This window comes from Electrona antarctica (genome assembly GCF_951216825.1).
Source record: "Electrona antarctica genome assembly, chromosome: 17".
In the NCBI taxonomy this organism is placed as follows: domain Eukaryota; kingdom Metazoa; phylum Chordata; class Actinopteri; order Myctophiformes; family Myctophidae; genus Electrona; species Electrona antarctica.
In genome coordinates, this window is record NC_136798.1 from 44,303,048 (window position 1) to 44,316,840 (window position 13,793).

Below are 13,793 nucleotides of genomic sequence, written 5' to 3' on the forward strand. Positions count from 1 at the left end.
ATCATTAACCCATTTTGGGCGGGAACCCCTTTTGGTGTTTTAATCATTATGTTACACTTTAGCTATTGAAAAATAGCAGATCTACAAGCTCGTAGGTCTGCTATTTTTTAAAAATCGTGAAAATGTGCCTCAAATCTTTGAATATGTATTATTACAGAGTGAACATTTTAACTCAAATATTTGCTTCTGGGGGGAGGTCCCTGGAACAACATATTATCAGATGGGGGGGGGGGGGGGGGACGGAGGCCAATTACTTATAATGTTTGGGGTCCTTGACATGAAATATTGAGCACCACTGATACAGAAACATAAGGTTTTTCAGAAAACATTTTTTTTAACATTGACGTCAGGCCTAAATGAGTTAAATCTATAGAGTATCCTACAGTAGCTGTGTTTGAACCTGGTTATAAAGAGCTGATCATGGCGGAGAGGAGAGCCGCGCAGATGGAGAGCAGACGACCTGAATTTGTGCAGTTCAATAACCTGGCGTGCGAGACGACGGGAGGCAAGGTGACTAGTATTGTCGTGTGTTTTATCTGGTGTCATAAAACGCCAACGTGACACTTCCGTCATAAAAACAAATAAGGGTCACAGTTCATGACAAAAGATATTATACCATTGCTGTTGGGGCAGAAAGCGCGTGCTTATGTCTCTATTGTTTTAAGCCATTCAGGACGGGAACCCCCTTTTGGTGTTTTAAGCATTATGTTATACTTAGCTCTATTATTGAAAAATCGTGACAATGTGACGCAAATCTTTATATATAATCTATATATATTTATATATTCTCAATTATATATAATGTATGGGTTCCTTGAGATGAACATACGTTTTTTACGTCATGATTTAGAAGACATTTTGTAGAATCTGGTCTCAATCCTAAATGGGTTTGTTCATAAATGAATGCCCTACTTCAGGGGTGGGCAACTTTGACGATGGAGAGGGCCGCTATATTTCCACACTCACTCCCTAGGGCCATATATTACTGTCGTCGCAAAAATAGCCGATCTACAAGCTCAAAACGCGGCTATTTTTGCTATATTCGAATTGAAATGTTGAATTATCTTTTGCTATTTTTGAATTGGAATCCTGGAAATTAACATTTTTATGTAATTTCAAATGCCTTTAATTATACTTGTGTTGAAGCACTGAGCTACTAATTTAGACTGAAGTAATTACAGCGGGTCATGTTTGCATGTTGTGGAATTGTAAACAGCTGAAACCAATATTATGTCAGTATTCTGACATTAACCTGAGGGCCACATTAAGTGAAGTTGGGGGCCGCATGTGGCCCCCGGGCCGCCAGTTGCCCACCCCTGCCCTACTTGATCAGACTGGTATCACACAGAAGCATCAACAGTATAGCAGATTGGATGTGCTACTTTCGATGCTTTTGAAGCTGAATCATGGAAAGTATAACAGTATAACATTATGAGATTTTCCACCCGACGGAGACAATATTTTGTCATTTACTCATTAGACCCTAAACCCAATTTACAGTAATATCCCCTTCTAATCTGTACCATCTGCATAAACAGAGTATATAAGCATTTAGACACGGCCAATGTCATCTATTAATAATGAATGTGCACTCCTTGAGAGCAGTAGTGACGTTTAAATGATGGATAGTGTGAAGACACTGCCTGTTGTGTTTTACAACCAGTGGTGTGTTTTAATTCATTCCAGGTGATTTTCGCTACAGACGAATGGTTTGCTCCAGCCAACAACCTGCTCAAGGTACACAACACGACACGACACGATGCGACGCAACGCGACGAGATGCGTGTTTTGCATGTGTTTTGCATGTTTTCTACATGCATGTTATATGCATGTAGAAAACAGAAGAAGAAATGATTATTATAACTTTAGCTAGCAAAACAAACTAGACTAAAAAACTGTACATTGCATCCCGTGGATGCAGAGGACGTTGTTTTATTGCGTCCCTTAACTATAAACTGCGTTTAGGGATGCAAAATGCACCCTATTTGTCTCCACCAGGCCGAAGGCATGGGGAGAGAGTATTTTTTGCACTCCGTCCGTCCGTGTGTCCGTGTGTCCGTCCGTCCGTCCGTCTGTGAACAGCTAATCTCCGGCACCGTTAACTCGGTCGATGCCAAATTTTGCACACACACTCCCTGGATGCCAACGATGAACCTCTGCCCCAAAATTTCCAGAACGGCCTGTTATAGCGCCACCAGGAGGGTGCTTTGTGCAACACACGTTTTTGGACAGTACACCTACAGATTTTGTCCAAACATCACGCAAATCGGTACACAGTCTCTCTAGAGCCATTCAACAAAAAGGGTCTTTCAGATTTCTCAGACTCCATCCTGATTGGCTAAGATTCGCTTCCAAAGTTTGCAGGAGTGCTCAGTTTCAAACAAAATGCTGCAAATCATGACCACATCGTGTGATTTCCGTGAAATTGTGCACGCACATTCCCACTAGGCCGAGAAATAAATGCCACGTGAACATTTTCAACTCAGCCTCATGGTGGCGATATAACTGGCCGATTAGTGTTTTTACCTCTAACTGCACGGATCTGTGTAAAACTTTGTATGCACACTCCCTAGAGGCCAAGGAAAAACCTTTGCCTGGAATTTTTCACATCTGCTCTTTATAGCGCCACCAGGAGGCCGACATATGTAAAACACATTTTCTAATATTACTCCTTCATATTTTATCCAAATTTCACGCAAATCGGTACACATGCTCTCCATAGTCATGTGATCAAGACGGGTTTGTTTGATTTGACTTCTAAACTTTTCAGGAGTAGCCCGCTTTGTACCCGTTTTGTACAGATCACCACAACTACTCAATGCAGCGTCCGATTGCGGTGAAACTATGCATGCATATTCCCACTAGGCTGAGGAAGAAATGCCACTTGACAGTTTTCTAATCAGCCTCATGGTGGCGCTACAACAGGCCAAGCCGCCTCACACACACACACACACACACACACACACACACACACACCACGCACGCACGCACGCACGCACGCACGCACGCACACACACTTAATCTCTGTTTATGTGTTGTTCCCAGAGAGATGCTCCACAGTTCATTGCGTCCGCGTTCACTGACTTTGGGAAGTGGATGGATGGATGGGAGACACGGAGGAAGAGAATCCCAGGTCTGTTTGATGTCAGACAACCTTCACCTGCATGTCTTCAGTGCCTTGACCCATTTAGACCTGAGGGCGATTCTACAAATGTGACTAAATTTGACTGAGGGACTGTCATTGGATTTTTTTGAATTTTCGTTTTTTCACATCATATGAAAGCAGGGAATCATAGCTTCAAATTGACATATTGGTTGTTCAGTTTGACCCACCAGTTTTGGAGATATGGCTTATAGAGTAATGTCTTGCAGAAAAATGCGAGTTGAGAAAACCGGCTTGAAAGGTTCACTGCTGTGGACTCTAACATTACACCTAGCTACATGTTTGGGCATTTATTTCATATTTACATGTTGATTTCAGCTCTGACACTTATTTCAGACATGCTCTAGTATGTGAAGAGTCTGCCTGTGCTATTAACTCATTTTGAAAAAAAAAGTTTTTCTCCTCTGGTGAAAAGCGGTAATTTGCGCGATGGCAGGCTTCTCAGTCAAATCTGGTCACAAATGCCTTCTAAATCCTGACAGTTTTCTGAAAAACCCATGTTTCTATGTCAGTCGTTCTCAAACATTTTCATGTCAAGGACCCCCAAGATTATATGTAATTGGCCGCCGACCCCCATCTGAAAATATGTTGTTCCAGGGACCCCCCCAGAAGCAATTAAAGGTATGAGTTACAAATGTTCGCTCTAAAGGAAGATGTATATTCAAAGATTTGCGGCACATTTTCACGATTTTTCAAAAATAGCAGATCTACAAGGTCGTAGCGCGGCACTCGGTGCCGCACTATGATCTTTTCAATAGCTAAAGTATTGACTATAAGAAAGGAGGCAGCCTGTTTGCCGAAACGTTGGAAAAATAAAGTTTATGGCATCGTGACTACGAGCTGTGCGGCCTCTTTCCTTTCTTAGTCAAAGTTTTATCTCCTGCGGTCAGCACCTCCCCACTACTGGCGTGCGCTCCTAGCTTTTTTTTGTTCGAATAGTTAAAGTATAACATAATAGCTCAAGGGCACGGCGAGACAAATCCCGGGCCTGACACATCTAGTAATTCATTTTCTATAAGAGACGAGCGTTCACATATACGGTCAATCTGCGACAAGCGAGTGCGATACCGTAGATTATTTTGTCCTGCGTCGCCTGAAGAAATCAGGGGTATATGAGACTGGTTTTGGTCTATACACACAGGCTACATGCATTTTGTGCTGGAGTATATGCAATTGAGTATATACAGTATGCCAGGGGTTCTCAACCCGTGGGTCGCCACCCCTCGGGGGGTCGCCAAATTATTTTAGGGGATCCCCAAATTATTTTCACGATTTTTCAAAAATAGCAGACCTACAAGCTCGTAGCGCGCCACTCTATGAGCTTGTAGATCTGCTATTTTTAAATAGCTAAATTATAACAATGCTTAAAACACCAAAAGGGGTTCCCGCCCAAAATGGTTTAAGGTTATTGTAGCAGTCAATTTATATTGGGGGTCGGGAGGGGGCGGGGCGGGGGTCCCGAGACGTTGCCAAAGCATTTTCGGGGGTCCCCGGCCAAAAACGTTGAGAACCCCTGATATACAGTACTTTGGCTGCAGGGTACACAGGGTACACAATCTGCATTCTCAGATTGTGCACAGCTTGTTACTTTACTTTATTCGTTTATTTAGTCGGGACAGTGTACATTGATGAACATTACATTACAAATGCAGTTTAAATATACCAGATTTAGCAAAACATGCTAATTTCCATCTGCAGTCCCCAGACATCAAACATCAAACAATACAAACAGGACTGACATACAGGGCATAGCATACAAATACCTAGTACATTTAAAACGTAAAAAGACTAGTATAGGAATAAAAAATGGCAAGTGCCTTTTTTTTAAACCTGGGATCATGATTAAGTTGAATAAGCAATAATCAGTAAACAAACATGAGGAGAGCAGTGTGAAAAGTGTACATGTGATTAATGTGATGTTCTCTCTCTGACTGTGCGTGCGTGCGTGCGTGCGTGTGTGTGCGTCAGGTTATGATTGGTGTATCATCCAGCTGGGAGTGCCAGGGTTGATCCGTGGCTTTGATGTGGACACTTCCTTCTTCACAGGAAACTACTCTCCCTCTGTGTCCATACAGGCTGCCTGTCTGGGTATGCACGCACGCACGCACACACACACACACACACACACACACACACACACGCACACGCACACACACACACACACACACACACACACACACACACACACGTACACACAAAGTGACACACACACACACTTTGTGTCATATAGCATTTGTCATATAGGCCAGGGGTTCTCAACCCGTGGGTCGCGACCCCTCGGGGGGTCGCCAAATTATTTTAGGGGGTCCCCAAATTATTTTCCAAAAAAAAAAAAAGATTTTTTTTAAATTTTATTTTCACGATTTTTCAAAAATAGCAGACCTACAAGCTCGTAGCGCGCCACTCGGTGGCGCGCTATGAGCTTGTAGATCTGCTATTTTTCAATAGCTAAATTATAACATAATGCTTAAAACACCAAAAGGGGTTCCCGCCCAAAATGGTTTAAGGTTATTGTAGCAGTCAATTTATATTGGGGGTCGGGAGGGGGCGGGGCGGGGGTCCCGATACATTGCCAAGACAATGAATAAGATAGAAATAATTAAATTGGCTCTAACATCCACAGTATGTACAGTATCTAGTAAAATAAGAAAATGTGGCTTATACATTTCTTACCATGTCATTTCTTCACCAATGTGTTTGTAAATAACATATCCCACATTGGTAACCGGGAAGTTTTGACAGCTGCTGAAAGTTGGGGTATCATTAACAACCAATATTGCTAAATGTTCTAAATTTCATTCTGCTTTAAGTAGCATGTGACGTGTCAAACTAGGGGGTTTTCATGATTCTCAACCCAAAGCATTCGTTTTGCACGAAAAACCCTTCGTGGGCTAAAAATGGCCAAAGCCGTCGTCACAAATGTGATGAGGTCAGCATATTTAGGCAAGTGGATATGGCCGAATTTAGCCCAAGGAGTGTTTTTCGTGCAAAACGAATACTTGGAATGGGTTCAGAATCATGAAAAACCCCTAGTTTGACACGCCGCATGCTACTTAAAGCAGAATAAAATTTAGAAAAAATTGTACGGAACCATTTTGATTCTGTATTTGAGAGGATGATACTTTAGCCACTTTTCGAACAGGTGAACATGATTTGATTTGGTATCACACTTCTAATTTCTAAACATTTTAAATGTTTGATTTAATATTTATTTACAATAAGTGGTCCTATTTAATCTCAATTAAATCAATTTCCAAAACATCATCATGATGAAAACCAATATAATTCAGCATTTCATCATCAATTATACACATTTCAATACTAGAAAGGTGTGCTCCTCTGAGCCTCTGAGCTCAGAGGGGGTGCAGTACGTTGTTCAGACTAGTCATTGGTCCGACAAAATGACAACCCACCTCATCTCCTAACCTAACCATAACCGCAAGCACGGGAGCAGACCAAGGGGCCAGTGAGGCTATTCAACGTTGAAGGTCTGGGTCCTAGTGGTAGGAGGAGGGACTACAGGCGGACCCGTGGATTCATGACCGGGAAACCCCGTGCAGCTGGGCTTTAACATTGAGCGCTCGGTTGCATACGTCACTCCGGACCTCAAAGTTGAGGTCCGGAGGAGGGACTTCCGGCAGTCTTCCGGGTGCTTCAAAACGCCACTGAGCAACTTCCACTGACATGAATAGCTGGGGGGGCGGAGCTTCGCGCCAGTTCAGTCTCTATCCTTTTATATACTCTATGGAGCAGACGCTAGTCCGACGCATGTCGGACTAATGCTCCGTCGGAATTGCATGCGGTCCCCGCTGCGAGTAACATAGTCTTCGGCGGAGACAGCAAATGGACAGGCAGATGCACAGCTATGGGGCGAAAACACAATTTCTTGCTTTCTGCCGTCCTGAATGACATGTTATCAATAATTATCAAAACCAACCTGTTACCATAATAGCAATATACAATAATCAATCAATGTGAAATCCTATCATGATCATACCAAAGTGATTCAAAATGGAATGATACATTCATTAAATAATCACAGTTTAAAAAGCCCTTAATCAATATCAGATCAATAATGGGCTTTATGGAATGCTAGACATTCTAACCGTGGTTTTCCAGAGTGACACCAATCTTCCCTGGTAGCACCTCCATTGACATACCATCATCAAAATTGCCAAAGCATGGAAAGAGTTTCTCCGTGAAAGTGTGTGTGTAGGTGGGTGCCAGTATCAGGATCAGAGAAGGACAGCTGTCCTCTGTCCCAGTGCAGCTGGACTCTGACCCTCTGGGGTTTCTGCCTCACTGAGAGATTAGTAGCAGACTCAGAGGAGACAGCACTGTAGTAACCTCCACATAAGCCTATGTTCCAGAATTCACCCCCTCTGCATCCCTTCCTTTGGAAAGACTGCCAACACACCCAGATTCCAGTTTGTATTGTGTCCAACCTCAACGTCCCAGCTGTGAGTCCCTGAAAGAAAGCCCTCATGAAACAAGAACATACTGTAGCAATGAAAGCCAAATCTCTCTGGGTTGTTAGGCAGCCGCTGTCTCTTTCCCCATCTCACGCTGGTCAGATCATCAGACAGGGTGTATACTGCACTGGCAGTGTTGGGGTCCAGAATGACAGGAGTGTAGGAGACAATGTCCTTCATCTTGTCCCAGACTCTGAAGGCCAGGTTTCCCAGGTGTTTGGCCTCGTCTATCAGGGCTCCTGAGAGCGGCGGTGGGTCCTGAAGGGTGAGCTGGACTCTTTCCATTGTGGTCTTGTAGTTCTGCAGTATTGAGACGTGGTTGTCATCTCTCAGTTGGTCCTCGATGGCTTGGATTGCATCTGAGAGGGACGCCATGTCTCTGATCAGCTCCTCAATCCTCTCCTTTATCTCCAGACTCTTCAGTGTTTCTTCAATCCTCAGAGCAGAGATCCTGGCCTTCTCTTCCTCTTGTAGGAACTGATGAAAGTTCTTAAACTGTTCCTTAATCTGCATCTCTGTGTTCTGGGCCTAAACCTTGATGTGAATTTCTGTTTGATCATAATTTGTTTTAACTTTATCAAATACCATTTGTTTCTCCAACAAAGTATTCAGTAATTCCCGGACTTTCTCTTTGCAACGCCCCGCCGCTTCGTCTATGGGTAAGAACTTATGACCAGTGTGCTTTTCTGAATCCCGACACACGACACACACCGGCTGTTCATCGTCCAGACAGAAAAGCCTGAGCTTCTCCCCGTGTTCAACACAGAGGACCTCTGAGCTCACCGACGACTCACTCTGGAGTTTCTCCTCCAAGACGTTCTCACACAGGTTCTTCAACACCAGGTTTGTAGGAGGATGGTCACTGGAGGATGTTCTTTTACAAACAGGACATTCATGTGCTGCTCTTCCTCTCCACCATTCCTGCAGACAGCCTTTGCAGAAGCTGTGGCTGCAAGACAGCACAACGGGATGTTTAAAGATGTCCCGGCACACCGGACAGGTGAGCTCCTCTTCCAGTCAAACGGGAAGCCATGTTGTCAGCAGTCACACTCTTCTGGTCTGCAATGGTCTCACTGAGGCTGTTACACCAGGAATACTAGAGGAGAAAACAATACCATCATGAGCAGTGCCGGGTTGACTCACAGACAGGGCTGCAGTCCGGGTTGACTCACAGACAGGGCTGCAGTCCGGGTTGACTTACAGACAGGGCTGCAGTCCGGGTTTACACACAGACAGGGCTGCAGTCCGGGTTGACTCACAGACAGGGCTGCAGTCCGGGCGCACAAAGCTTTGGGGCAGTGTTTCCCAAACTGTTTAGCCCGTGAGCAGTGTTGGGCATCGTTACTTTAGAAAGTAACGTCGTTAGGTTACTGGATTACTGCCCATAAAAATAATCCCTTACCGTTACAAATTACCTTCTGAGAAAAGTAAAAGGTTAGATTATTTTCCGTTATTTTCCGTTACCTGACAATTAAAACCCATTTTTTAATGCTTGCGCAAGTTGGTTACATTGTATTAGGCTACTGCCTACCGTCATTGCGCCGCATTATCACGGCCCGGTTAAAAACGAGAATGATACACACCATGAACTGACCATAGACAATATCCCCTTTACAGCTCTCTCTTTATTAATGAATATAATTTGCCACAATCGGCACGTAGGACTGGACAGAAAGAGAGTGCAGAGAGTACACTACAATATGCCATACTAGGCTGTTGCGCTGCGCTCTGATGCCCTCTCCACGCCGCGCGCCGTGGCGCATGAACAATAACAACAATCCACGTGGACCCACGACGACCCACGTATGAATTAGATAGTTTATATGCAATGGCACGGCGGCCATCCTTGCAGGCAGTGACAGTAACAGAATGAGAATCCTGTAGGCAGTAACCTGTTCATTTTGGGGGGGCAACAACAACAGCCTGTTGTTGATGATGAATGATACTATGAAACTTAACAATTCATTAACTGGTACTCACCTAATGACGCCGCCACGGAGGATATACCATGTTAAACGTAATTCCAAAGTGTTTAGCCTACATTGTTTAAGTCATAGACGCATGCGGTTTTCATGAACTTTGGCTAAAAGCATGTTGTTGTTATTATTATTCCACTACCACCCGGCACTTCTAGTCGACTAGACTGTCATGGCAGCTGGCTACAACCGAAACAACTTCCTCTTCAAAATAAAAGCTACTTGTAACAATACTTTTATTTCTTAAGTGAACTACAGGATGTAGTAGACGCAGGATGTATAGTACATGGTATAGTGGGCTTGGAAGGATAACTCACACAGAAGGCAGGAGAAATAGACTCCGCGGGCAGTCGGGGCTTTATTATTTTTTAAATCTTGCCAACAAAATGAACAGGGACACATTATAGTAACGGGATTACTTTTTTGGAAATGTAACTAGGTAACTAACTACTAAATTGCAAAACTAAGTAGTTACTTTATTCCGTTACCAATGAAAGTAGTCCGTTACATAACGCCGTTATTAATAGCGCCGTTACACCCAACACTGCCCGTGAGCCAAAAGATACATTTGATGTCTCCCGGGCACAAACTAGAGCAGGGGTGTCAAACTGGTGATCCAGGGAGAGTTCCAATGCGCCCCGCGAGTGAGTTGCAACTGGTCACGGCCCTCATCAAGTCACCTTTCGCCATTGCCCGAAATTAGTTTGACACACCTGAGCTAGAGCTTCATTGGCTATTTTCACTTCCGCTTAAAAGTAAAATTTGTGGAAATTATATTCGTTTTAATTGGGGGTTTTTTGTTTTGTTTTTGTTCTATTCGTGAAATTCTTTACAAATAGTTTACTTTTTTTTTTTAATGAAATTAAGAATAGAAGGGGATATATTTACTCGCGACCCAGACAAATCTGTCCACGACAATTGGTCCAGACCCACTGTTAGTAGGTAGGGAGGGAAACAGCAAGCCAACTATATGCCCCCCCACCCCATATACTGCCTACCTCTTATATTGCCAGCTACAGCTTTATGCATTAGCTGTCACAACGTCATAGTGACATTCCTCCACAGCATAGGTGAGGGCGACACTAAACATGTCGAGAATTTGGGAATTTAAGCGCACCACTACAATAATTGACTAGTAGTAGTAGTAGTAGTATGCCTAGTAGTAGTATTTGTGCTATTACCATTTGGCCGTCACGATATATTAATAACTTCAACATAATTCACGCCAGCATTTTCCCACATTCAACCCTTATTTTGAAGAGCCAAAACTCTGCGACCGGATGTTATGCTGTTGCTGTCTAACTAGTTGTTGCTATCACTTCTGGTCTAAATAAAAAAAACACTATAAAAGACCAAGCCGTATCCAAGACCAATTGCCGAAGACCTTCGGCAATGGCACTAAGCGTAGTATTCATTATTGCCGAAGATCTCAACAGCGTTAAATGAGTTTATACATGCATTTATTTACAACGGTATATATGTAATGGCAGTTGTTCTGTTTATTTCAAGTAAAGTAGCCTATCTTGTGTGTTTCTTACCTCAGTGGAGATGTTAGCAGCAGACCCAGGGATAGTTCTTATACCTCAGTGGAGATGTTAGCAGCAGACCCAGGGACAGTTCTTACCTCAGTGGAGATGTTAGCAGCAGACCCATAGGGACAGTTCTTATACCTCAGTGGAGATGTTAGCAGCAGACCCAGGGACAGTTCTTATACCTCAGTGGAGATGTTAGCAGCAGACCCAGGGACAGTTCTTACCTCAGTGGAGATGTTAGCAGCAGACCCAGGGACAGTTCTTACCTCAGTGGAGATGTTAGCAGCAGACCCAGGGACAGTTCTTATACCTCAGTGGAGATGTTAGCAGCAGACCCAGGGACAGTTCTTATACCTCAGTGGAGATGTTAGCAGCAGACCCAGGGACAGTTCTTACCTCAGTGGAGATGTTAGCAGCAGACCCAGGGACAGATGAACACACTGACTGACAAGTGAACCAAAGAAAATGCTGAGTGACTGAACACGGAAATGAACTTTGATCCCCCCCCCCCCCCCCCCCCCCCCCCTACTATTATATAACGATGCAGTTGTGTGTCGGGCCGCCCAGATAAGCCCTTACTTACTGTATGACGGGACGGGACATTCATGGCGTGCTGTCAGGGCAATAATAACCCTGGCAACGATACACAGGCTGATAACTGTCATGTCATGTGTTCTGCTAGTACTGTAAATTCATAAAGAGTATGAGGTCACCAAAACCTGCAGCTTCATCCTGCAATCCACTGGACAGATCATGGACAGACATCTCCATCTTATACACCTGTTTCTCAAGGAGCTTATACTGGGGAAAGAACAACACCGCCTTTTCCGTAAAGGGGGCTTCACTTCCTCCACACAGCTGATTCAAACGGATTCAAGCACCATGTAATCCCCATGCAGAGATTCTGCAGTGTCACGGCCAATGTTGCCATGTCAGCAACATTTGGCTTGTTTTTCCTTTAAAGTCACTTGTAAACATTGGTAGCTGCTGGTTGCGATTTTTGATTTTTGGCAACACTGGTCACAAGCAGCAACCAGTCCGAAGGAAACACCTGGGAAAGAGTGAGTCTTGGTCGGCACAGCTAAGAGGAAGAGGAAGTCGTGCCCAACTTTCACGCATGGGAACAGTGGAAACAAGTGGATAATAACAGGCCCTGTCTGTCTGTCTGTCTGTCTGTCTGTCTGTCTGTCTGTCTGTCTGTCTGTCTGTCTGTCTGTCTGTCTGTCTGTCTGTCTGTCTGTCTGTCTGTCTGTCTGTCTGTCTGTCTGTCTGTCTGTCTGTCTGTCTAGACGTCCCTCCAGACATGTCCCTGGAGGGAGACAGGACCGGCATGGCCGCTGACGACAGCCAGTTTGCTGCTGTCGCCAAGGTAACGCACTCACACACGCACGCACGCACGCACGCACACACGCACGCACACGCACAGACAGAGTGACGTGTGCTGTGTGTTTTTCAGCTCGGGTCCGAGTCGTGGACGGAAGTGCTTCCTGTGTCGGAGATGAAGCCCGGATACTCCGACAGCTGTCACAACTACTTCCAGGTCGACCACGCTCACAGGGTCACCCACCTGCGACTCAACATGTACCCTGGTCAGTATACCGTTGTTAATAGACTCAACATGTACCCTGGTCAGTATAGAGCGTCGCAGTACCATGGACCAGGAAATGATTCTCCGTTCATTTTCCTCATAGACATTTCAGAAAGTATTTATTTAAAGACGTTTATGCCGCGGACAAAGCCAACTCGAGTCGTGACAAATCATGACAACAAACACAATTTTTGGGGCCGGAAAAATAATTAGAAAGAAGAAAAAAACGGCAGGTTACAACACTTTTTTTGTTGTTTTTCTTCTATGTAATTATTTGTTTGGTCCAAAATATTGTGTTTGTTGTCACGACTCGAGTTGGCTTCGTACGACGCTTAAAAGGTCTTTAAATAAATACTTTACGAAATGTCTATGGGAAAAATGCATTGGGATTCATTTCCTGGTCCATGGTAAGGGGCCGGACTGCGACGCTCTATACTGTGTCATTAATAGACTCAACATTAGAAAAAGTTATAATATTACATTACTTATTACTTGGAATCAAGACTAATATAGTTACATGTATATTACTTTATATTACTTTTTTGTAATCCAATTCGTTGGAATAAGAAGTCTCCAATCAGCCAAACTGAATAATTGCAGGATATTAAAAAAAATAGTCAACAGTCTCTCATCCGTCTTTTTCTGCTGCATATTCCACATTTGGAATTCAACATCAACAATCTGAACTGCACACACATGGCTGCAGCATCTCAAAATGGACACTATATATAATTGTATACATAAATGACAAACAATAAAATAAAGCAACAGTCTCTGACCTTTTTGAGGCAGCCTAGTCAAGACAAACGGTTGATATTATATTATATTACATATTACTTCTCCCACCCACAAAAAAAACAATGTACAACAACACAATCTGTTTAGTCAGCATCTTTTAGAACTGAATCCAATTGTTTTGAATTAAGAAGAAGAGTCACCAATCAGCCAAAAAGGCTATAAAATAATAAAGCAGCAATCTCTCTCTACCTTTTAAATGAAATGTTTTCAAACGGCATGCAGCCAACAAATCAAAAACAAAAAAGTAACTTGTAATATGTGCTA

General features: G+C 43.6%; 1 protein-coding gene and 1 pseudogene across 2 annotated transcripts in view; one reads left to right on the forward strand and one right to left on the reverse strand.

Moving 5' to 3' along the window:
* Positions 1-444: 444 nt before the first annotated feature.
* The window catches only part of allc (allantoicase), a gene marked incomplete at both ends in the record, with an annotated part of 37,657 nt that continues 24,308 nt past the window's right edge, over positions 445-13,793 (forward strand). The window contains 6 exons of the mRNA XM_079526464.1: positions 445-510; positions 1,687-1,737; positions 3,046-3,133; positions 5,132-5,251; positions 12,433-12,512; positions 12,600-12,732. Coding sequence (XP_079382590.1) covers positions 445-510; positions 1,687-1,737; positions 3,046-3,133; positions 5,132-5,251; positions 12,433-12,512; positions 12,600-12,732 — 538 coding nt within the window. The remainder of the gene's footprint in view (positions 511-1,686; positions 1,738-3,045; positions 3,134-5,131; positions 5,252-12,432; positions 12,513-12,599; positions 12,733-13,793) is intronic.
* Positions 7,265-8,649, reverse strand: LOC306940536 (zinc-binding protein A33-like; annotated as a pseudogene). Its single transcript has one exon. The product of its transcript is annotated as a zinc-binding protein A33-like (transcript).